Consider the following 23,993-nt stretch of genomic DNA (forward strand, 5'->3'; position numbering starts at 1 on the left):
TTCATTAAATTTACTTACATCAAAGAGATCTTAACATATATTTAATCATATGTAACCTACACATAATAAAACATTGTAAGTATGCTATTTCTCTACATGATTTGTGAAGGTTGCCACGCAGTTATAACTTAAACGTTTATATGATTTGTTTCTTCTATATATATATAATTGTATACATATAAATTTGTTAAATATACCATAAATTAAGTAATAATAATTTTTTTAAAACAGCTATTAATAGTGCAAAAGTGCTTTGTAACTAATTACATAAAATATGCATAAGAACTGTAATTCCTTGTGTATTATTACTACATAATTTTGTAAAAATTCGCATAAAATGAGAATAAATTTGTCATATTTAACAGCACAATAATCTACATTTAAGATAAAATATATCAATAAATTACTGTATTACTTCGAACTGAAGACAGGTCTTTCTCTTAAGAAAAGATTTTCAAGAAATAAATTAGACGATAATTAGAAATAAATATACAGTGTGGTCCAAAAGTTAGTTAACAATTTGTGTTCTATATATAATTGTGAATATAAATCATATGTTTAATTTAGAACAGAATTAATTAAAATATGATTAAGTGTGCAAATATCTGAATAAGNTATATTAATTATTTTGGACGAAAAAAAAGCATTAAATTTGACAGCTGTTAGCTCTACAAATAAGCTAGTTTGTTTTTTAAATCAAAACTTCAAATTTCCTTGAAAATCATTTATAAATGTTTATTAAATATTCTTTTAGGTAATTTTATAATTCTTTCGAGTTTTATTCATAAATGTAAGTTAATTTGGAACGTAGAAAAAGTCTTCAAATTTTAACGTAGTTTACGAACCTCCCCTTACCAAACCGAAGAAGAATTAGCTATTTTAAGCCGAACAATTGGAGAAAATAATATATGTATATATATATATATAAATTCTATAGAAAATTATTTAACTATTTAAAAATTATCTTATTATAATTAAACTTGTGTTGTTAATTTCAATAATACTCATACAGTTTATTGTAAAACTTCCAGCAGGATGCAGTCAATTATATCATACTTTCTCTCTCACCAAATTGTCCATAAATTTTTCTTCCTCCGTTTCAAGCGATTACAAGCCATTGACTTAGCAAAACAGACTGTACTACAGCAGTTACCATAGCAACTGACCCACTAGGCATTCGGGGTCACGTGGTGCTCAAAATCGATCGGCTTTATTTGGCTGCGGAGATGGAGGAGAGAGATTTTCCTACAGTCTTCTCTCTTTCTCTCAACCCTTTGCTATTTTCCTAAATTCTTTGCTCTTTTGTTTTACTCAGGAGATTTTTTTCCCCTACTAAAATATATACTTCAAGTTCTACAACTCCCAAAAATAACTTTATCTCTTTCTAAAGTCCAGCTTCTTTAACCTGCATCACACTAGAATTTTATTTTTATTTTTAGTTTTTCTTTAATCTATTATTAAATAATATATAATTTAAAATACATTTTAAACATATTAATTACAATTAGAATGGTGTGGGCTTATTTATTTTAACTTTAATTAAGTAGGAAACTTAATTAAAAAATTCATTTTTATTAAGGAAATTTGAAAATTTTCGAGCCACCAACGTTGACAATTTAGTACTTACACGACCTTTCACAAAGCTTAAATCCTAATAAATTGCTTAATTCTGTGTTTAAATTGTTTAAAACTCCGTTTATTTACAGTAAATTTATTTATTTGTCCCGAAAATATATCGAGTAATTAATTAAAATTCATTTAAAAAAGTGATAAAGATACCAAAGAGACATTATTTTTTTTAAATGCTTAATTAATAGGCTTAATACTATAGAATTCCTAGTAAAATATATCAATTAGGCATTTATTACCTAATTAGATTATAACGTAAATCAAAGTTGGACTCATTCATACGCAATAATTAATAAAAATAAAAATAAAAGAAATCAAAAGTGAAAACGCAAACAATGGATTCTCTCCTGGACGTGACATTGTTTCACAACCAAAGACAAAAATTAATACGGCCGTATTTCATTGGTTGCCCGGCCGGTGACGTCGTATCATCAATCAAACCGCGATCATTTCATTGGTTTACTTCTTGCCATTTTCGTGACGTCTTTCTATCGATCAACGGCGCTAACCACGCCCCAAGCTCATTATAGGATTTCGCTTCTTGACACGAGAGAATTAATCAGGATGCTGCAGCCTTATTGGTTGGATGGTGGAATTTAGCTCCGCCCACTATGTACGAGCTGTGTCTTTGAAACGGTTGGCGGTTGTCGTTCTCAAGCTGTCTTGTCGCCTACATGACAGTTGGTGCCACATCAACGACATGAACAACTTCTTCAACATTATTCATTCCTAAAAGAGCTCTTATCTTTGGTAAATTGTTAAAAAATTGCCATTTTTTTTTTGTTATCGGTCGGTTAAATTGAACAAACGAACGATAAAAAGCGTGTTTTGCTTCTCTAAACTCCGTGCATAAAGGAATAAACATTTTTGTTCTTTCGCCTTTCAATGTGACTTTTTATGAATATTTTCGTTCGATAATGTTAAAAAATAATAATTATTATCGTTATATAATATAATTTTAACCGTAATCTTTATTCTAAATCTCTAAATTTAACTTGATGGCTCCTGATACCTTCCATACAAAAATCATCGTATCGTCTCTATTTACAGTCGACTAAAGTATAATTTTGGAGTTATTTTTAAAGAAATGTGTTAAAAAATACCTCCAAAATTTATTAATTTAATAAATAAATAAATAAACGAACATATTTTACATTAAAATTTTAATTTAAAAACCTCTCATCGATACCTTTTACTAACGATTCCTGCTAAATTCTAACGTCTTTAAAATAATTATTTTTTTAAATATTAAGATAAAAAATAAATAAATAAATAATTTAACGTATTATTTAAGGGAATTTTGTACAGTTTCTTTTAAAAATTATACAGAATTTCCCTTAAAATACGATTTAAAATTATATTCAAAATAGGAATGTTTGTGTTAATAAAAAGATATTAAATAAATAAATTGATTTAAAAGATATTAAATAAATTAATTTAAAAAAAAATTAAATCAATTCAATATAATTAAATATAATTTTACGCTTATTTAATATTAAAAAATATATATATATATTGCTTAATATGTTGTTTAGACGTTGAAGAAACAAGTATTTTATAAGAGAATTTCGTATAAATAAAACCGAATTTTTTTAATAAATAAACTTGCTAAACTGATCGGAAATAAACGCTAAAAGTTTAAAATATATTATTATAGCCATATAACTGTTTAAAATTTTAAAATATACGGGCTAACACATGCAAAACTTTCAAATAAATATTATATTACCAGGCTACAAACGTCTATTTATTTTGTAAAGTGGAGCTGTATTTGGGTAATTTTTTTTTAAAAGAAATTTAAATATATATAACAACTTAAAGGTTTAATTATTTAATTAATTATATAATTAATATATTTAAATAAAGGTTTAAGTGATTAAAAGCCTTAAAAACATTATAATAAAACCGCAAATCTCGTGTTCTTTAGCTTTGGTATTTCGTTAAAAATCTATCTTTAAGAAAGGTTTTTTTTTGTTTAAAATTTAAAAATAATTAATTTTAATATTTTAAAAGTGTTTTCTTTTTTTTAATTTTAATTCGTTTTATATCAGGGATTTTTAAGTTAAAAGATGTTTTATTTCTTTGAAATAATAGCTAAGTTGAGCCAAATTGGTAAGAAAGAAATGTATAAAAATGGTAAACAATCAAGAAGAATGTAAAAAAAAAATCCTATTTTGTACGGAGCCTTTAAAGTCCCGATCTATAAATTAAGGGGGAGACAAATGCATCTAAACAAAATATAAAGAGAGAGCGGTTAGCATCATCAAAAGATATATTCGCAATAGAAACCGGAACGTACAGACAAACGGACGTGACCAATTAAACGAAGGTATTGAAAAATCCAAAAAAGGCAGACTGAGCAAAACGGAATGGAGGAAGAAAAAAAAAGAACCACCTCAGGTATTCCAACATCAAAAATCTGGCAGATTTGGAGAGGAGCTCGCAGCATTTTCACTTCTACTCAAAACTTTAATCAAATTAGGCGATAGAAACACAGACATGAGGGAGGACTGTCGATTGACAGGCGGGCAGTTCGGAAACTAAAACGCTGTAGAAGCGCTCCTCTTTCCGTTCCAGAGAGTGCGGCTAAAGGAGGGGGAAGAGAAGCGGGGAGGCAGTGGAGCGGTGAAGCTGTATACGGAGGCGGTCCTATATACGGTGGCCGTGCATTCAGCTGCCATACAGGACCCAAGCCGTGTTCTAACATCTGAGATGTCTGCCTACCAACGTTTAGGAGAAGACATGGGAGCTATGCATCCCACTATGGACTACTCCTACCTAAATCAACCTACCTACGATAACAGCTGCTCCCTGTCTGCTATAGAACCCGCACTACCCAGTTGCCAACTGCCATGTTCCTATGCCGACTTGAATTCGTGTGGTCAGGTGACTCAAGCTTATCGTTACACACCTGCTACGGTACCCAGGTCCTTTTCCGCACCACCGACTGCGGCTATGGCGCCAGGTAACTGCATGATGCCACGTCCACGTCCGGATCAGTCTACAGGTCCTATGTTCGCTCCTGGAGTAACACTGCAGAGTAAGTCTTAGCTTAACCCAGTTAGGAGAGAAAATTAAATAATTTAATATAGTTTATTGTGAATAATCTGGTTTTCCTTTCCCTTCCTCTCTTAATGCGATTTTATCTTTTGTCTGTGGTTTTTGTCTTGCCCCTCAAGCTAGATTAAGTATGACTACTCCCTCTCTAACAATTCATATTTCTTACTTCTCTTATATTCATCATTTTTCCTGTTTACAATCAATTCCGAGTCTCGGCTAACCGAGTTACAGATCTTCTCCCCCCATTGCGGTCCACAACGCCGAATCAGGAAACACGGTGGGAGGGGGGATGCACACGACGGATCTTCCCAAATTTGATCAAGGAAACGGGCCAGCTGAGCACGCGAAATCTGACGAGTATGACTTGACCGTCGGCCAAGGTTACGTTAGGCCATATACACTTTTCTTCTTGCCAATGTTGGTTTCCCTCTTCACCACATTCGTCTTGCAGGTGAGTTTTTCTCTACAACTTCGTTTCTACCATACAAAACCGGATGTCGACGTCACTTTTTCTCAGCCGGGATAATTCTTTTTTTTTTTACCTTTTTGTCTCCTCTCGTGTGTCCATTGTGTGCTCGACATTCTTAAATTCCTTCTCGACTCAACTCTTAGCACCGATTAATTGCCAATTTCCAAACGTGTTTACTCTTCTCGTCTACAAAAAGCACGGAATTTCCCCTATGTTTATGGGTGATGTCTCGAATGTAGTTGCCCAAAACCTAATTTTCTATCTTGATCCGGAGTTCAAGATGTAGTTTCTTCAGAATCTTAGTTCCATAGAGGGTGCCTTAAGCGAATCTTGTAACTAACATTTGAAAATTATGCTTGCAACTTGGTCCAGAATACAATTAAGCATTGAAGAAAATTTCGATGGGTTTTTAGCGTAAATATATTATTAAATTAAGATTTAATGTATGCCATTATGGGCACGTTGTACTGTTGGTACAGTACTTACAGTCGCGTGTCTTTAAGTTATGTTCCTTCCGTATTAATGAATTGTTTACGTTTATTTAAATTATGTATAGAAAATTAGGGTATTTTCTTGATAAATCTTTGATTTTTTTTAAGTTCAAATCTTGTAAACATTGACTCCATTTTGAGAATGTAAAGTTCGAACGATTGGAAAATCATGTTTATGTCTATGAAAATATAATCAATTCCTTCTTTATATTTATTTATGAGACGTGCCAATGAATTAAGCATTTTTTTTGGGATGTTTGAAATATGTTTTTAGTCGAAATTTGCATAATTTGGGGGCTTTATGCTAATTTTAAAGCTGCAAATCGAATGTTTAAAAAAAAACTTCTAAAGCTTCTTCAAGTTTTATATCCTTACACGCAATCTACCAGAAATGTAGGGATTTTTCAGGCTTTAACACTACAGTCGAGTCACCATTTTGATCTCTCTCTAATGCTATAATCAGACTAATTATAAATTACTTCTTAATTTAGCGAATGGAGGATTTAGTAAATCGTTAATCCGATCGTTAAGGATTAAAGGATGATCAAGTTAAATTGAATTTAAATTAGATGTAAATCAGTTCGTAGCCTGTCATCCTGTCTGATTATCTCAATATGTTTCTTATCTATCAACAAGTCTAGACACAATCTAAGCTGCTACTTGAGGGTGGTTCCTTCTTGTTTCTATGGCCTAGGTCTGTGTTGTCAACTCTAAAATTTATCTAAGGCTCTAATTAAGGTTCCGTTCTAAAAATTTCGAGAGTTTAGAGCATGTAGAATCGACTCAAAAGCTACTTCTTTAGACTTAGAGTCCGTTTCATGAATTATTAATGAATTAATTAAAGTAATAACTCTAAAACACATTAAAATAACAAAATTAGAGTTTAAATTCTACATAATACTTAAATTTATATCATTATTTAAGGTTAAGTTGATAGAATTCTCGATATTTCGGGTAACAAAATCGGCATCTTGAGCAAATTCTCTTAAAGTATGGAGGGTGATGTTGACCCGATATCAGAATGTCACATCCTTAGAATTTTTGTAGACTATCCGAATGATGAATAGGGATTTACATTTCATTTCCATGCACAGATGCATGATTCTGTCTCATTCACTGATTGATGAACGATTTGTAGAAATATGATGGTTGGAACCGGGGAAAATCGACGACTTGTCACCAACTTTAAGTCTAATCGTCATTCATGTACGGAGGTTCCCTTTTTTTGTAGTAGAATGAAGCGTGTAACAACTTTTATATCATGTCCAAAGCATTCTAAACTAACAGGTTCTATAGAAAACTTTTGTTCGCATCATGCAATAAATGGATAATCTTCATCCTTACAGCATCCATATTCAGGCCCACGACTTTTACATTGATAAATCATTTTTACGTCGAGCGCTAATGATAATTTTAAATCTAATTTTAAATAATTAAATAAATCTTTTAATGTTTCCTTTACTCTATAATACGTATAAGTTATTTATTTATTTTAATTATGAAATTCACAAGAGTTTTACTCTCTTTAAGTCCTGTAAATCAGGCATTACTTATGAGAAAATACAAAGATTATAAACGAAATTTAGCTAAATATTACTTCCAGATTTGTCGAATTAGTTTTATATACTAATTTTGTTAGTCTAGATCAATTTTTTATAAGTCTAAATATAGAAATTCATCATAAATTTCGGTTAATAGCTAGTATACATCTCTCTCCATTTTCAAATGCTTAAGGCTAAGGACATACATACATCAGATCCGTGTTCTAAGCACAGAATTTCTAATATTTGCTAAAAAATATTTTATTTTTATACTAAAATATTATTTAGATATTAAATTAGAATAGTTTTATTCTACTTTTTTATTTTCCTTTCCATATTTTAAGCGAAAAAAACCTTCCATTCTTCATAATCTAGGCCTATGCTTTATGAGCTTACTGAAAACTCAACTAATTTGTTTATTGTTTCCTTATAATTTAGTTAACTTTAAGCTTTAATTTTATTCAAAATAAAATATTATCATTTAAATTGAAAAAAAAAATTCACTTCAATAATAAAATAATTTGTTTGTTAAACTAAATTAAAGCCTACTTCTTATAGCTTCTTAATTTAAATTCGTTAATTCCTACTATTTTGCTTTTAATAGTGAATTTTTAAATAGATTCCTTTTATAAACATAATTAAAGCTTAGAGTAGAATAATCTTCATTAAAATTAAGGCTTAAATTAGCCTAGTTTAATTTTTATTCTTAAATATAATTAATAATTTTAACTCTGTTTTTCTTTGATAACGAAGCTGAATTAAGGCAAAAGTTAGATAATTAAGGGTTTAGCAGCCGAATTAAGAATAAAATTTAAATTATGCCTTTGTTAATCTTTAGTTTAAGGCCTAATTTAATGAAAAAAATCTAAATTATGATATTTTTTTAGAGTTATTGACTATAAATTTAGAGTAAACTATGCACTAAGGTCTTACTATAATTGAAGAAAATCAAATTAAAAAGTAGAATTTCAAGTTAAAATAAGGCTTTTTAAGGTTAGGATTTAAATAAAGACATCGTTCTAAACTTGAAATTAAGGCAAAAGTTTTGATAAAATTAAATTATTCGATTGATAATCTCTTTGAAGATAAAAGCCTTAAATTGAGACTTTTGGTACTTTTAATTAAGGATTAANTCTTGATACTCCTGCTTATGCTTTGGAGTCAGAAGCAATTTCTTCTATATTTTGCAACATCTGAATCATCCTGTTGCATAAGTCAGTAGATAGTATGGTAGAATGAATTTAGATCAAGAATTCCTGGAGGCAACAACTTGTAACAAGCTGATTTTGTCTGATTGTTGATTTTGCTTTCCACAACAAACTTCCTCTATCCCAATTTTTCAGGATAGGTGGTTGTTTGAGTTTGTTCCCTGTTCTGCTGTTGCAGTAATGCATGTCATTGAAGTATCTTTTTAGAAAAGATAGTTATTTTCTACAATTTTCAAAGACTAGAATACTTCTCATACAAGGTCTTCACTTAAAAGCAGACTTCTTCAGAATATATTCTGTTGTACAGAATCTAAGCCATATTACTGCCATGAAGAAAATATGTTAGGCAGAACTTGATAATACATTTCCATAATGTCACTTTTCCTACTGGTGAAAGAAATTTTGGCAATGCTTTTTGTAAAAAAAATATATGAGTATCGAAAGATTCTTTATTTATAAATCTGTGAATAGAAAATCTTTCATATGATATGAATATGGAAATTTCAAAAAATTTTCTGAAATTCTTGACCACTCAGCTCATTAGCTGTATCTGAATCATTCCTGCTTTGATTATGTAATTATGTCTTATAAACTCTCACTTCTAAATGATGTCCAATATTGTCTAGGAATGTAATGAGAGCAATTGTCAAAAATTATTTCTAAAAAATTAAAAAAAAAAAAAAAAAAAGTCATAGATATAACCACTTAATATGCGATTATTTAAGACGAGGGGTGTCTACAAAGCTGTGTTATTTCGCTTCTATGGTTAATTTTTACCATAAATTCTTCATATTTTAACTGTTTTTTAGAGCCATTTCCACTTCTAGGCTTATTTTAAGGCCTAGAAATTGAAATATTGTAGGTATACGCATGTAAAAACTTACAATAACTCGCTACATGATGCTAGAATGCTTCGTTGTAAAGTGTATGTAGATCGTGGCTAGAATAAGTGAGTTAATTTCAAGAAAAAATCCCTAATTTTTAGGGCAATTTGTTTACTTTCGAATAGGGATTAATCAGGTTTTGTAGCTGTTTTAATTTAAAGACAATTTATTCTTGTTTGTGGGCGTATAAAGTGTTATGTATAGTTAGCAAGCAAACATGTAGAATTAGATTATGTAGCTAAAATACATCCGAACGAAGTGGAGAAAGACAAAGGTCAGGACGTAGACCGAACCAACCTGTTGTCTACCAAGAACACTTTAAACGAATTTGTGCAGTAGCAGCAATTGCATGTCTGTCGCTGTCACATCTAAATCTAATCAGATGCACTTGGTGATTAGATTAAGCTTAGAGTTACTGTAATTATGAGTGTGTTAATGTCACATAACAAGCACTGATTGCAGCTTCTTACTTTTAATGACCGATTGACACACAAAATGACCAATAACAACTCTTGTAAGAAATATCCGGAGCCAAATAACCATCATTTTGGTTTTCAAATCGAATTTAACTTTTCGTCCGTCATAAACCATGCATTTTTGGAGGTTCCTCCCCCATCTGTACAATTGGAAGATATTAAAAAAAAAAAAAAGATGTCGGAAGATCGCAAATTTTGACATCCAAATCTCTCTGCATTTCGATTCTCAATATGTTAAGCCCTTTGTAAGAAGAGTGGATCTGGGGGAGATTCTGAGCTACTGCAGCTGAATTGAAGAGTGATAACGTGTTGCAAATGGAGCCCTTCTTGCTGTATTGTAGATAGATGGCAAGCATATTGATGCTAGAAAAATTCCAGCCAGATACTTATAATTGCTGATGACTCCTCTTCTAATACAAACTAATACAAGCTGCGAGACAAAATTATCTTCGCATTGCTCTACACAGGAATTGAAATTTTGCAAATTCTAAATAAATTATCTCAAAGTTTACAAGTTGTAGATAAATTTCGCTGAAGTAAAACATGATTTCTCCTTTGTTTACTGTGTGATAAATGATATATTCAGTAGCATGTTATTTATGTTCGATAAAGCACCAATTTTCATGTTTTAGATGATGTTTACAGGTAAAACTAAATACTGGGAAGGATTCTTTATCGAATTTCATATTTGTTTTTATGATTTTCGTTCGTATCGGAGAGCCTTCAATAGGAATAGATTAGCCTTCAAGAATTCTGTGTTCTAACTGTCCTACAAGGCAAAGGCAATAAGCAAATTGTAAAATATAAACAGTAATAATTATTCTAAACAATTTGAAGCTTATTTATATTTACTTTTTTAGTATGTATCCCTCCAAACATAAGAAAAAATAAGAAAAAACGAACACATTTTGTAGGCCTACACCCTCCACTTGACTAGTGTAGCCTTTAATGTTTCGCGTTACGAATTGACTAGTTACTAATCTTTCGTATCAGTCAACAGACGGACAGTAAGAACTATAATTTAATTCAATATTCTCAATATATCTTTAATTAATAAGTGCTTACCAGGAATACCTCACACCATTGTTTAGCCGAAGACATTTAAACCACAGGAAAGAAGGATTATAAACTAAAGATATTTCGACTAAAATGACTTATTTTAAGCGCATTTAAGAAGGAATTTTTATACATTTCAACACTACTTAATCGATTCGAATTAGGCTTAGAAACAAGCCAGGCCTAGGCGCCGTTCGACTGAAAATGGCGCCATAAAACGGATAAAACACTCCCAAATAATACGTGGAAGGGAAGAAAAACTAACTCCTCAAATTTTACATGTATTAATGTATAAATTCACGTATAAAAAATGGAAGATGAGCGAAACTAAACGTTGAAAAAAAAAATCTCTTATCTCTTGCAGCTGGAATACCGTATAAAGTATACTCTGGCCACGAAGGGGTTCTAACCGAAAAACGCAAGCAAAGGAGAATCAGAACAACCTTCACTAGTGCCCAATTGAAAGAACTGGAAAGGGCCTTCCAAGAGACTCACTATCCGGATATATACACCAGAGAAGAGATCGCCATGAAAACGGATCTAACCGAAGCTAGAGTGCAGGTAAGTTTTCATATAATTATGACATCCCTATATAAAAATGGCAAAAAAAAAATAAAAAAAGCTGAAGCACTTTAGTTATTCGCTTTTCTGAATATCTCCTCTCTCTCTCTCTCTCTCTCTCTCTTTCTCTCTCTGCATGCCTTTTACCACAAAATGGCCGCCTGCTTAACGTCACCGCTATCGATTTTGTTACGAGAGATTGTTTATAATATTCTTCTAGCAATGCGCTTTTACCTTTTGAAAAGTTTTATCTAAATTTTTTGAAAAACTACACACTTTTTTTTTCTCTCTTTCTCCCCCTCTTCTTTTTTTTTCCTTTGTAAATACGTTCTCTCCGTAGATTAAACACTATTTAGATGCGCCAAATAAGTAGAATTTACTAGAGAAAATAATGAAAAAGTCTTAAAAATAAATTTTAAATTATTTATTTTTAAATATTTTATATACATTTTTCTCATTGTTTTTATCTGTTTCACACAATTATAAGATACACAAGTTGTAGTACTTCCGTGTAATTCTTACGTTATTTTCATCAAATAACTTTAAATATTTATTAAAGAAACTTTAAAATTTTTTATATAATTTTTTAATGTTTTGAAGAGCTTAATTTCTAAATTTATTCTATTATTTTTTGCCTATATATATAACCTATATATTTATATTTATAAGATAGCAATTTGGGTTTAACAGTGGTTAACTAACTTTTGGGCCACCCTTTACGTCTGTTATTTTATAGGCTATATATATTTAAAGGGTGGCCCAAAAGTTTGTTAACCGCTGTTAAACCCAAAAATTGCTATCTTATTCGAATACTTAGTCATGATTTTAACATCTCACGAGCCCTTTTATCCTCTTAAAATATTACAATTCATATTCACGAGTGCGTACGAAATACATTAAACACAGTCAACTGACTTTTGGGCTACAACTGTATAGGCTACTAAAACTGTTCTCAAATATATTTTTCTCAAGCTGCGTGTAAATTATAGTAATTTTTTTTTTTTTACTTTACAAAATACAGTAAATTGTATAGATTAAAAATAAATAGATAAATAAATAAAAAAATTATTTATTTATTTTAAAATTACTAGAATTATACTGGAGTTAAATGTGGAGATTTTAAAGAAAATTTCTGATAAAATGGCCTTAAATAATGATCATAAATGAAAAATCGATGGGAAGGATCCTTCTGTCATCTCTCAAAATGGCACGAGAGCGTGTTTAACTTTATGTAAACGAAGCATTCGCTGATGGCCCCCCTTTTCATCTTTAAAATTTCATGAATCTTTTCGATTTGCGGCCGTTTCGTACACTCGAAAAGAAGTAACGAATGGAAGAGTCAACACCACCGAAAACAATGAGATTTGATAAAATTCAAAATGAGACAAAATTTATATAAAACTTTTCGATTCTCCCTCTCTCTCTCTCTCTCTCTCCCCTTTACCTAAAATAAAGCGCCATTGATTAAAGCCCTCAACTTTGTTTACCCTTTGAGTTAAGGACCACTAGTAGCCAATCTATAAAAGTCAAAACTCATCCAAGACCTCATATAACATCATTAAAACGGAACAATTCTAGATAGAGCTTTAAAACTTCAGACCTTTCAAGTTAGATATATTAGAGGGCATCTCGGGGATCATGTGACCGATTGTGTGGTCCCCCGAGTGCGGGACATAGGCAAGCAGAGCGTTCTACTTGTAATTAAATTTGTATTGAGTCATTAATGTTTGACACAAGTCAGGACAGACCCCATGTCCCGCTTTGGGACTTAATGGTGGTCTTAATCACCGACAAACTCACCACGTGATCTGGAGGATCCATCAGCTTGATTGTCCGACCCACTTGCATTTGTAGATCGTACCAGGAATCATAAAACAATTTATCGCATCGACGAATCCTTGATGGATTAAAAACAATTAGGATAGGATCTTAGTTAGGTTTTTATTTTTATTAAAACTCACAAACAATTCACGGTATTCTCTCGCTTCTTCTTTATAATGCCGTATTACACAGACACAGGCGCTTCTTGTATAATCGTTCTCTAGAAAATGTCGTCTCCTGGGTTCCATTAAAGCCGTACACATTAAAACTTTCAAACTTTATACATAATCCGAAGATTATATTTTTGTTTTTTTCTCGAAAAAAAATATATTTTCAGGATTTAATATCTTAAAAAGCTTTCTTTTTTTTTTTTGGTGATAAATTCTTAAATTTAAATAAGCGTAACGACACTTAAAGTAATCAAGAGAATTGGACGAAAGAAAGGGGGGAAAAACAGTTTCTAGAAGCTATACAGACTTTAATTTATAATCTAGTAACTTATATATGAATATTTTATAGGGATATATATATATATAGGCTATATATTCTACAATCTTATTTATAGAGCTTATACGTTAGAGTCCATATTCCAGAGCTTTAAGTTCTATGTTCTAGACTTTAATTTATAATGTAGTAACTATATCTAAAGCATTGTATTCAAGTTTATCGTTTAAATTTATATTCTAGATCGTTCTATAATTATTCTATTGTATTTAATGCTAATTATTTTCCCTTAGAATTTATTCGCGCTCTAGAATTTAAGGTAGAATTTCTACCTTAAATTCTAGATAAATCTATAATATCAATTTTTAATCGATTATAAAAAAAAAAACACTTAGAAAGTGCAAAAATCCGTTAGAATATTAATTATTATTATTATTATTTTTAAATTTAAAACTTAAAAATTAAGAATTTTTATTAAAGAAATGAAATATTCTAGAAGAAATTTACAACAGTAGTTACGATCTAGAATACGTTTCCATAAGAATCTATAAGATTTGATGGGTTAAATTCGGTTGTATACGATAAAAATATCACATTATGTACAAGTGGAGTGTACAGTTTCGGTATTTTTTGACGTCGTTAAACAAATAAATTGGGTTAGTAAGTAAAATGCTATTGTTAAAACTCCACCTAAACATAATATGCTACGTTGAGAATGCGAAAGGATAGCATTTTACTAAATGTTTTATTTTTTATTTATTTTATATATATATATATATTTTTATTTAAATAAAGAAATAAGGAAGGAGAAAAATAATCAGATAAGATGTCGGCGATGGTTCAACCATCGAAAACCAATAGGAGAACATCAAAGAAAAAAGGGAGGAGAAAATGCACGCGAATAAGTTTACTCTGTTTGTCAGATAGAAATAATAATATTTCACTCTCCGGGTCTATGAAAAATATAACTTAAAATATATTTATCTTATCGTTACAGGCCTAGTTGAAGCGTAATTAATTTATATTTCTTCGAGTTTTTTTTTCTTTCTTTTTTATTCTTTAACAAATAGGAATTTTATAGAAATCTATTGTTTGACTTAGGATTTATCTGTTAGGCGATTGGCCTAAGTTTAATTATGGCCTTTGCGTGTAATTTTAATGCCTAATTAAATAAGATAAAACCTTTTTTTTTAAATTTTAATAGTGTTTAAAAGGTTTAAAGGGACTTCTAGGATGTTTTTAAAAGGTTTAAAGCATCTTGTAAGATGTGTTAGGATGTTTGAATGATTTTCTAGGATGTTTTATGATGTTTGAAGAACTTAAATGATGTTTTACGATTTTTAAATGATGTAAATGATTTTCTAGGATATTTAAATGATTTATTTAATGATCTAGGATCTTATAGGATGCTCTGGAATGTTATAGTATGTTTAAAGGATCTTGTAGGATGTGCTAGGATGTTTAAATGATTTTCTAGGATCTATAGAATGTTTAAACTATCTTCTAGGATATTCTAGAATGTTGTATGATGTTTAAAAGATCTTCTAGGATGTTTTATGATGTTTAAAGGGTGAGAAACGTTGCTCAAATCTGTACTTTAAACGCTTGTTTTCTTAACGCTTAAAGCGCTCGAAAGTCTAATTTAATATATTATTTTTTTTTTCTAAACTACTTAAAGTTCAATTTAATCACCATAAAAAATTAGAATAAATCAATTATCCGTATCAGGAAAATAATTAGGTAATAAACTATATAAACACAAGCAGGCCTATAAGCGCTAGCCTTATACTCGAATCCTATATTAATTAATAAAAATTAATTATATAAATTTTGCCATTAGACTAAGTATTAAGTAAACTAATAATGTGCATTTACACAAACTTCATAATTTTAATTACATTCAACGTTAATGAGTCTAAAAAGCGCAATTAAATCCAATCACCCGAAACGTTTGCTAAAAGCCGGTATATTCGAAGGCCTATTCGTTATTTGTAAACAATTAATTATAATTAATAAATAAAAGGCTTTGAAATTATTATCTTTAAGTTTAATATCCAATTAAATTGTTTAAATTATTCACTTTATAAGGCCTGAAATTAAAGGCTATTATTCTTTACACATTCTCTCGTATTAAAATTAGTTGTAAGATATTCAATTTTAATTAATTTATTAATTTATTTTTGAATGAATAGATTTAATATTAGTTTAATTTCATTTTTAAATTAGTAGGCCTGTTGTCAATTTTACAGTAGGACAGTTGGAGGCCTACTTATCAGCTTAGAATTAATTATTGTATTGAGGCCTTACGCTACGCAACTTGCAGGCCTTAATGATGTTAGACTAAGCAATAAAACGGGCTAAATTAGTTTTAAAGGGAAAATTTACTTTATTTCATTAATCAGAAGGGAGTACATAAGCCTACAATTGTTCTAAATCACCAAAATGTTATGATTTGTAGTCTAAATATCTACATTTGTATGATTTACTACGTGTGATGACGATTATATTTTACTGATTTACGGCATTAAAGACTGTAAATACAGTGTTAAAGTTCTACAAATATCATAATCGATCTTTTGTTATCAAATTTAAATAGATTATTTTTTATTTATATAACTTTTAAATTATTTTCTTAACACAGAAAGGCCAACTTTCACTTATAATATAAACATAGACCACTTTATCTTATCAAAATTAGCTCTAAATATTATTTAATAGGTGTTTGATTACAATTAAGTTCTGTATATCGGTTGTAGATTTGTAGAATTAAACTTAAATTTAACTAAATTCTACTTTGTGAATTACAACAGTTGGTCAATTGTATCATTAATACAGGCGTGGGTAATGCTTTTGAATGTGTTTAGATGGCGACAGTTAACTCAACATTTTGTTGAATTAAGTTTACAAGTGAAAATCTACTATTTAATTCAACGTCGTGCATTACTTCCTGTAGGCCTCTCTTCCCCCCTCCTTAAATTCCAATTAGACAAATGGCCTTAAAAATTTCTATTAAATCAATAGTTAAGAATCTATCCATCTATAGTTAGAATAGACTATGGATTTTTTCAATTAGAAAATAAGTTTAGGGATGCAGAGTGCACCCTTCAATTAAATACAAAACTAAACTCCGGGTGGCTGGCAAATGCGGCAAACAAATCGCTTCTTGATATGCCACATTGATAATCAAACAACAGATCATCCGGGGGATCTCCGGAATGGCATCAGGCTCTAGAAAAGGGCCCCCTACCACAGCACGTGCTATCCAACCTGTTTCATTGTCCGGAGTAAAAGGACACAGAGTGATGCGGAGGGCAGAGTTAATCAGGGTGATGTACAGAACTCATACACTGTGTCAACAAAATGTTCGTCCGGCCATCTGGCTTCAAAGTCTCCAAACACTACACGAGTGAATGTTTGATAACTTTACTGCAGAAGCGAAAAATTTATCCACGAATACTTGATGTTTGCTCATTTTGTTAAAAAACGTGGCTATTTTATCTCTGTTTTTATTATAGTAGCAACATACGCACGCACACACACACACACACATATATATATACATATATACATACATTTCCTTCCCCCATTTTTCTTAGTTTGTAAACACGGTAACTTTCTTCGAGTAAACACCAATAGACTACGTAAAGTTTATTCTGTAAAAATTGATAATTTGTTATGTCAGGGGGGTAAAAAAAAACGTTCTATTCGAATTCTACGGCCTTAAATCTGTCTGTAACCCCCTAACACATTTATATTCTGTAAGTAGACGGCTCGAAGTTTGTGTGTTACATTTTCCATAACACGATAGACTAAATTAATTATTTTAGTTATTTAATTAATTGTATCAACTAAATGGAATGGCGTTGTTGGTTCCTTTAGCCGAAACTTGTGGTAATTAGAAATGGTAAAGCTTACTGTTTAACAAAGGCCTATCTTGGGCATTAACAATCGAGCATAGGACCCGTTCGTTTCCCTGTATCATCAATAGGGCAACCCATTGAGGGAGTAATCAGAGAATAGTTTGGAGTTTTATCAATGGATCCATTGCTTCTAGTGTCTATAGTTTTATGTGTGTCGTAATAGGATCTAGAATTCTGTCACTCAGTGGACGCCATTTTTAAATACCCCCTGCATAGAAGTCTATAGGGTTGTATTGAGTGAAAGAGCAAAAGTCAGTTGTATTATTAACCTATAGGTTTCAATACATTGGCATGATACACTATATTACTTGATAAATATTATAATTAATTATATAATTATTTAATCTACAGTTATTTATTACAGAATATAATTAATAATTAAANATAAAATAATTTGTTTGTTAAACTAAATTAAAGCCTACTTCTTATAGCTTCTTAATTTAAATTCGTTAATTCCTACTATTTTGCTTTTAATAGTGAATTTTTAAATAGATTCCTTTTATAAACATAATTAAAGCTTAGAGTAGAATAATCTTCATTAAAATTAAGGCTTAAATTAGCCTAGTTTAATTTTTATTCTTAAATATAATTAATAATTTTAACTCTGTTTTTCTTTGATAACGAAGCTGAATTAAGGCAAAAGTTAGATAATTAAGGGTTTAGCAGCCGAATTAAGAATAAAATTTAAATTATGCCTTTGTTAATCTTTAGTTTAAGGCCTAATTTAATGAAAAAAATCTAAATTATGATATTTTTTTAGAGTTATTGACTATAAATTTAGAGTAAACTATGCACTAAGGTCTTACTATAATTGAAGAAAATCAAATTAAAAAGTAGAATTTCAAGTTAAAATAAGGCTTTTTAAGGTTAGGATTTAAATAAAGACATCGTTCTAAACTTGAAATTAAGGCAAAAGTTTTGATAAAATTAAATTATTCGATTGATAATCTCTTTGAAGATAAAAGCCTTAAATTGAGACTTTTGGTACTTTTAATTAAGGATTAAAATTTAAAAAAATTGTCATTAAATTAAGGCTAAATTAAAGCCTTTTTATTCCCGATCGGAAAAGAAATTTTTATACTATAATTTGAGACTTTAAAATCTTAATACAGACCTTTAATTGAAGGTCTATATTAAGATTTCATCACCACCATGATTGAAAATCTAAATTAAGGCTACATTACCCTTAATTACAAACCTCAATTAAGGCAAAATCTAAATTAAGTCACAATTTATCCTTGATTACAATTAATGAATTGAGTTTAATTCTGGTCGGAACTTAGCTTTTATAGTTTTGCATTAGGCCCACGTATAATACACACGCAAACTTAACTCGTTTGAAACAGGCCTAATTGGCCTTTCTAATGAAGTTTAATGTAAAATTAATCGCTGCCACTTAGGCCTAAATTTATAAAAGGAGGCCTAAAATTCAAAAAAAAAAAAAAAAAAGTCATAGATATAACCACTTAATATGCGATTATTTAAGACGAGGGGTGTCTACAAAGCTGTGTTATTTCGCTTCTATGGTTAATTTTTACCATAAATTCTTCATATTTTAACTGTTTTTTAGAGCCATTTCCACTTCTAGGCTTATTTTAAGGCCTAGAAATTGAAATATTGTAGGTATACGCATGTAAAAACTTACAATAACTCGCTACATGATGCTAGAATGCTTCGTTGTAAAGTGTATGTAGATCGTGGCTAGAATAAGTGAGTTAATTTCAAGAAAAAATCCCTAATTTTTAGGGCAATTTGTTTACTTTCGAATAGGGATTAATCAGGTTTTGTAGCTGTTTTAATTTAAAGACAATTTATTCTTGTTTGTGGGCGTATAAAGTGTTATGTATAGTTAGCAAGCAAACATGTAGAATTAGATTATGTAGCTAAAATACATCCGAACGAAGTGGAGAAAGACAAAGGTCAGGACGTAGACCGAACCAACCTGTTGTCTACCAAGAACACTTTAAACGAATTTGTGCAGTAGCAGCAATTGCATGTCTGTCGCTGTCACATCTAAATCTAATCAGATGCACTTGGTGATTAGATTAAGCTTAGAGTTACTGTAATTATGAGTGTGTTAATGTCACATAACAAGCACTGATTGCAGCTTCTTACTTTTAATGACCGATTGACACACAAAATGACCAATAACAACTCTTGTAAGAAATATCCGGAGCCAAATAACCATCATTTTGGTTTTCAAATCGAATTTAACTTTTCGTCCGTCATAAACCATGCATTTTTGGAGGTTCCTCCCCCATCTGTACAATTGGAAGATATTAAAAAAAAAAAAAAGATGTCGGAAGATCGCAAATTTTGACATCCAAATCTCTCTGCATTTCGATTCTCAATATGTTAAGCCCTTTGTAAGAAGAGTGGATCTGGGGGAGATTCTGAGCTACTGCAGCTGAATTGAAGAGTGATAACGTGTTGCAAATGGAGCCCTTCTTGCTGTATTGTAGATAGATGGCAAGCATATTGATGCTAGAAAAATTCCAGCCAGATACTTATAATTGCTGATGACTCCTCTTCTAATACAAACTAATACAAGCTGCGAGACAAAATTATCTTCGCATTGCTCTACACAGGAATTGAAATTTTGCAAATTCTAAATAAATTATCTCAAAGTTTACAAGTTGTAGATAAATTTCGCTGAAGTAAAACATGATTTCTCCTTTGTTTACTGTGTGATAAATGATATATTCAGTAGCATGTTATTTATGTTCGATAAAGCACCAATTTTCATGTTTTAGATGATGTTTACAGGTAAAACTAAATACTGGGAAGGATTCTTTATCGAATTTCATATTTGTTTTTATGATTTTCGTTCGTATCGGAGAGCCTTCAATAGGAATAGATTAGCCTTCAAGAATTCTGTGTTCTAACTGTCCTACAAGGCAAAGGCAATAAGCAAATTGTAAAATATAAACAGTAATAATTATTCTAAACAATTTGAAGCTTATTTATATTTACTTTTTTAGTATGTATCCCTCCAAACATAAGAAAAAATAAGAAAAAACGAACACATTTTGTAGGCCTACACCCTCCACTTGACTAGTGTAGCCTTTAATGTTTCGCGTTACGAATTGACTAGTTACTAATCTTTCGTATCAGTCAACAGACGGACAGTAAGAACTATAATTTAATTCAATATTCTCAATATATCTTTGATTAATAAGTGCTTACCAGGAATACCTCACACCATTGTTTAGCCGAAGACATTTAAACCACAGGAAAGAAGGATTATAAACTAAAGATATTTCGACTAAAATGACTTATTTTAAGCGCATTTAAGAAGGAATTTTTATACATTTCAACACTACTTAATCGATTCGAATTAGGCTTAGAAACAAGCCAGGCCTAGGCGCCGTTCGACTGAAAATGGCGCCATAAAACGGATAAAACACTCCCAAATAATACGTGGAAGGGAAGAAAAACTAACTCCTCAAATTTTACATGTATTAATGTATAAATTCACGTATAAAAAATGGAAGATGAGCGAAACTAAACGTTGAAAAAAAAAATCTCTTATCTCTTGCAGCTGGAATACCGTATAAAGTATACTCTGGCCACGAAGGGGTTCTAACCGAAAAACGCAAGCAAAGGAGAATCAGAACAACCTTCACTAGTGCCCAATTGAAAGAACTGGAAAGGGCCTTCCAAGAGACTCACTATCCGGATATATACACCAGAGAAGAGATCGCCATGAAAACGGATCTAACCGAAGCTAGAGTGCAGGTAAGTTTTCATATAATTATGACATCCCTATATAAAAATGGCAAAAAAAAAATAAAAAAAGCTGAAGCACTTTAGTTATTCGCTTTTCTGAATATCTCCTCTCTCTCTCTCTCTCTCTCTCTCTTTCTCTCTTTCTTTCTCTCTCTTTCTCTCTCTCTCTCTCTCTCTCTCTTTCTCTCTCTGCATGCCTTTTACCACAAAATGGCCGCCTGCTTAACGTCACCGCTATCGATTTTGTTACGAGAGATTGTTTATAATATTCTTCTAGCAATGCGCTTTTACCTTTTGAAAAGTTTTATCTAAATTTTTTGAAAAACTACACACTTTTTTTTTCTCTCTTTCTCCCCCTCTTCTTTTTTTTTCCTTTGTAAATACGTTCTCTCCGTAGATTAAACACTATTTAGATGCGCCAAATAAGTAGAATTTACTAGAGAAAATAATGAAAAAGTCTTAAAAATAAATTTTAAATTATTTATTTTTAAATATTTTATATACATTTTTCGCATTGTTTTTATCTGTTTCACACAATTATAAGATACACAAGTTGTACTTCCGTGTAATTCTTACGTTATTTTGATCAAATAACTTTAAATATTTATTAAAGAAACTTTAAAATTTTTTATATAATTTTTTAATGTTTTGAAGAGCTTAATTTCTAAATTTATTCTATTATTTTTTGCCTATATATATAACCTATATATTTATATTTATAAGATAGCAATTTGGGTTTAACAGTGGTTAACTAACTTTTGGGCCACCCTTTACGTCTGTTATTTTATAGGCTATATATATTTAAAGGGTGGCCCAAAAGTTAGTTAACCGCTGTTAAACCCAAAAATTGCTATCTTATTCGAATACTTAGTCATGATTTTAACATCTCACGAGCCCTTTTATCCTCTTAAAATATTACAATTCATATTCACGAGTGCGTACGAAATACATTAAACACAGTCAACTGACTTTTGGGCTACAACTGTATAGGCTACTAAAACTGTTCTCAAATATATTTTTCTCAAGCTGCGTGTAAATTATAGTAATTTTTTTTTTTTTACTTTACAAAATACAGTAAATTGTATAGATTAAAAATAAATAGATAAATAAATAAAAAAATTATTTATTTATTTTAAAATTACTAGAATTATACTGGAGTTAAATGTGGAGATTTTAAAGAAAATTTCTGATAAAATGGCCTTAAATAATGATCATAAATGAAAAATCGATGGGAAGGATCCTTCTGTCATCTCTCAAAATGGCACGAGAGCGTGTTTAACTTTATGTAAACGAAGCATTCGCTGATGGCCCCCCTTTTCATCTTTAAAATTTCATGAATCTTTTCGATTTGCGGCCGTTTCGTACACTCGAAAAGAAGTAACGAATGGAAGAGTCAACACCACCGAAAACAATGAGATTTGATAAAATTCAAAATGAGACAAAATTTATATAAAACTTTTCGATTCTCCCTCTCTCTCTCTCTCTCTCCCCTTTACCTAAAATAAAGCGCCATTGATTAAAGCCCTCAACTTTGTTTACCCTTTGAGTTAAGGACCACTAGTAGCCAATCTATAAAAGTCAAAACTCATCCAAGACCTCATATAACATCATTAAAACGGAACAATTCTAGATAGAGCTTTAAAACTTCAGACCTTTCAAGTTAGATATATTAGAGGGCATCTCGGGGATCATGTGACCGATTGTGTGGTCCCCCGAGTGCGGGACATAGGCAAGCAGAGCGTTCTACTTGTAATTAAATTTGTATTGAGTCATTAATGTTTGACACAAGTCAGGACAGACCCCATGTCCCGCTTTGGGACTTAATGGTGGTCTTAATCACCGACAAACTCACCACGTGATCTGGAGGATCCATCAGCTTGATTGTCCGACCCACTTGCATTTGTAGATCGTACCAGGAATCATAAAACAATTTATCGCATCGACGAATCCTTGATGGATTAAAAACAATTAGGATAGGATCTTAGTTAGGTTTTTATTTTTATTAAAACTCACAAACAATTCACGGTATTCTCTCGCTTCTTCTTTATAATGCCGTATTACACAGACACAGGCGCTTCTTGTATAATCGTTCTCTAGAAAATGTCGTCTCCTGGGTTCCATTAAAGCCGTACACATTAAAACTTTCAAACTTTATACATAATCCGAAGATTATATTTTTGTTTTTTTCTCGAAAAAAAATATATTTTCAGGATTTAATATCTTAAAAAGCTTTCTTTTTTTTTTTTGGTGATAAATTCTTAAATTTAAATAAGCGTAACGACACTTAAAGTAATCAAGAGAATTGGACGAAAGAAAGGGGGGAAAAACAGTTTCTAGAAGCTATACAGACTTTAATTTATAATCTAGTAACTTATATATGAATATTTTATAGGGATATATATATATATAGGCTATATATTCTACAATCTTATTTATAGAGCTTATACGTTAGAGTCCATATTCCAGAGCTTTAAGTTCTATGTTCTAGACTTTAATTTATAATGTAGTAACTATATCTAAAGCATTGTATTCAAGTTTATCGTTTAAATTTATATTCTAGATCGTTCTATAATTATTCTATTGTATTTAATGCTAATTATTTTCCCTTAGAATTTATTCGCGCTCTAGAATTTAAGGTAGAATTTCTACCTTAAATTCTAGATAAATCTAAAATATCAATTTTTAATCGATTATAAAAAAAAAA

General features: G+C 30.5%; 1 protein-coding gene across 1 annotated transcript in view; it reads left to right on the forward strand.

Annotated features, from left to right (window-relative positions):
• Positions 1-4,259: 4,259 nt before the first annotated feature.
• The window catches only part of LOC111636559 (paired mesoderm homeobox protein 2A-like), a 43,144-nt gene continuing 23,410 nt past the window's right edge, over positions 4,260-23,993 (forward strand). Inside the window, exons 1-4 of the mRNA XM_023381839.1 lie at positions 4,260-4,669; positions 11,179-11,375; positions 20,314-20,326; positions 21,102-21,298. Of these exons, the coding sequence (XP_023237607.1) occupies positions 4,342-4,669; positions 11,179-11,375; positions 20,314-20,326; positions 21,102-21,298 (735 nt within the window). The 5' untranslated portion in view covers positions 4,260-4,341. The remainder of the gene's footprint in view (positions 4,670-11,178; positions 11,376-20,313; positions 20,327-21,101; positions 21,299-23,993) is intronic.

This window comes from Centruroides sculpturatus, unplaced genomic scaffold (assembly GCF_000671375.1).
Source record: "Centruroides sculpturatus isolate CEXI.00-Female unplaced genomic scaffold, Cexi_2.0 scaffold999, whole genome shotgun sequence".
Classification (NCBI taxonomy): domain Eukaryota; kingdom Metazoa; phylum Arthropoda; class Arachnida; order Scorpiones; family Buthidae; genus Centruroides; species Centruroides sculpturatus.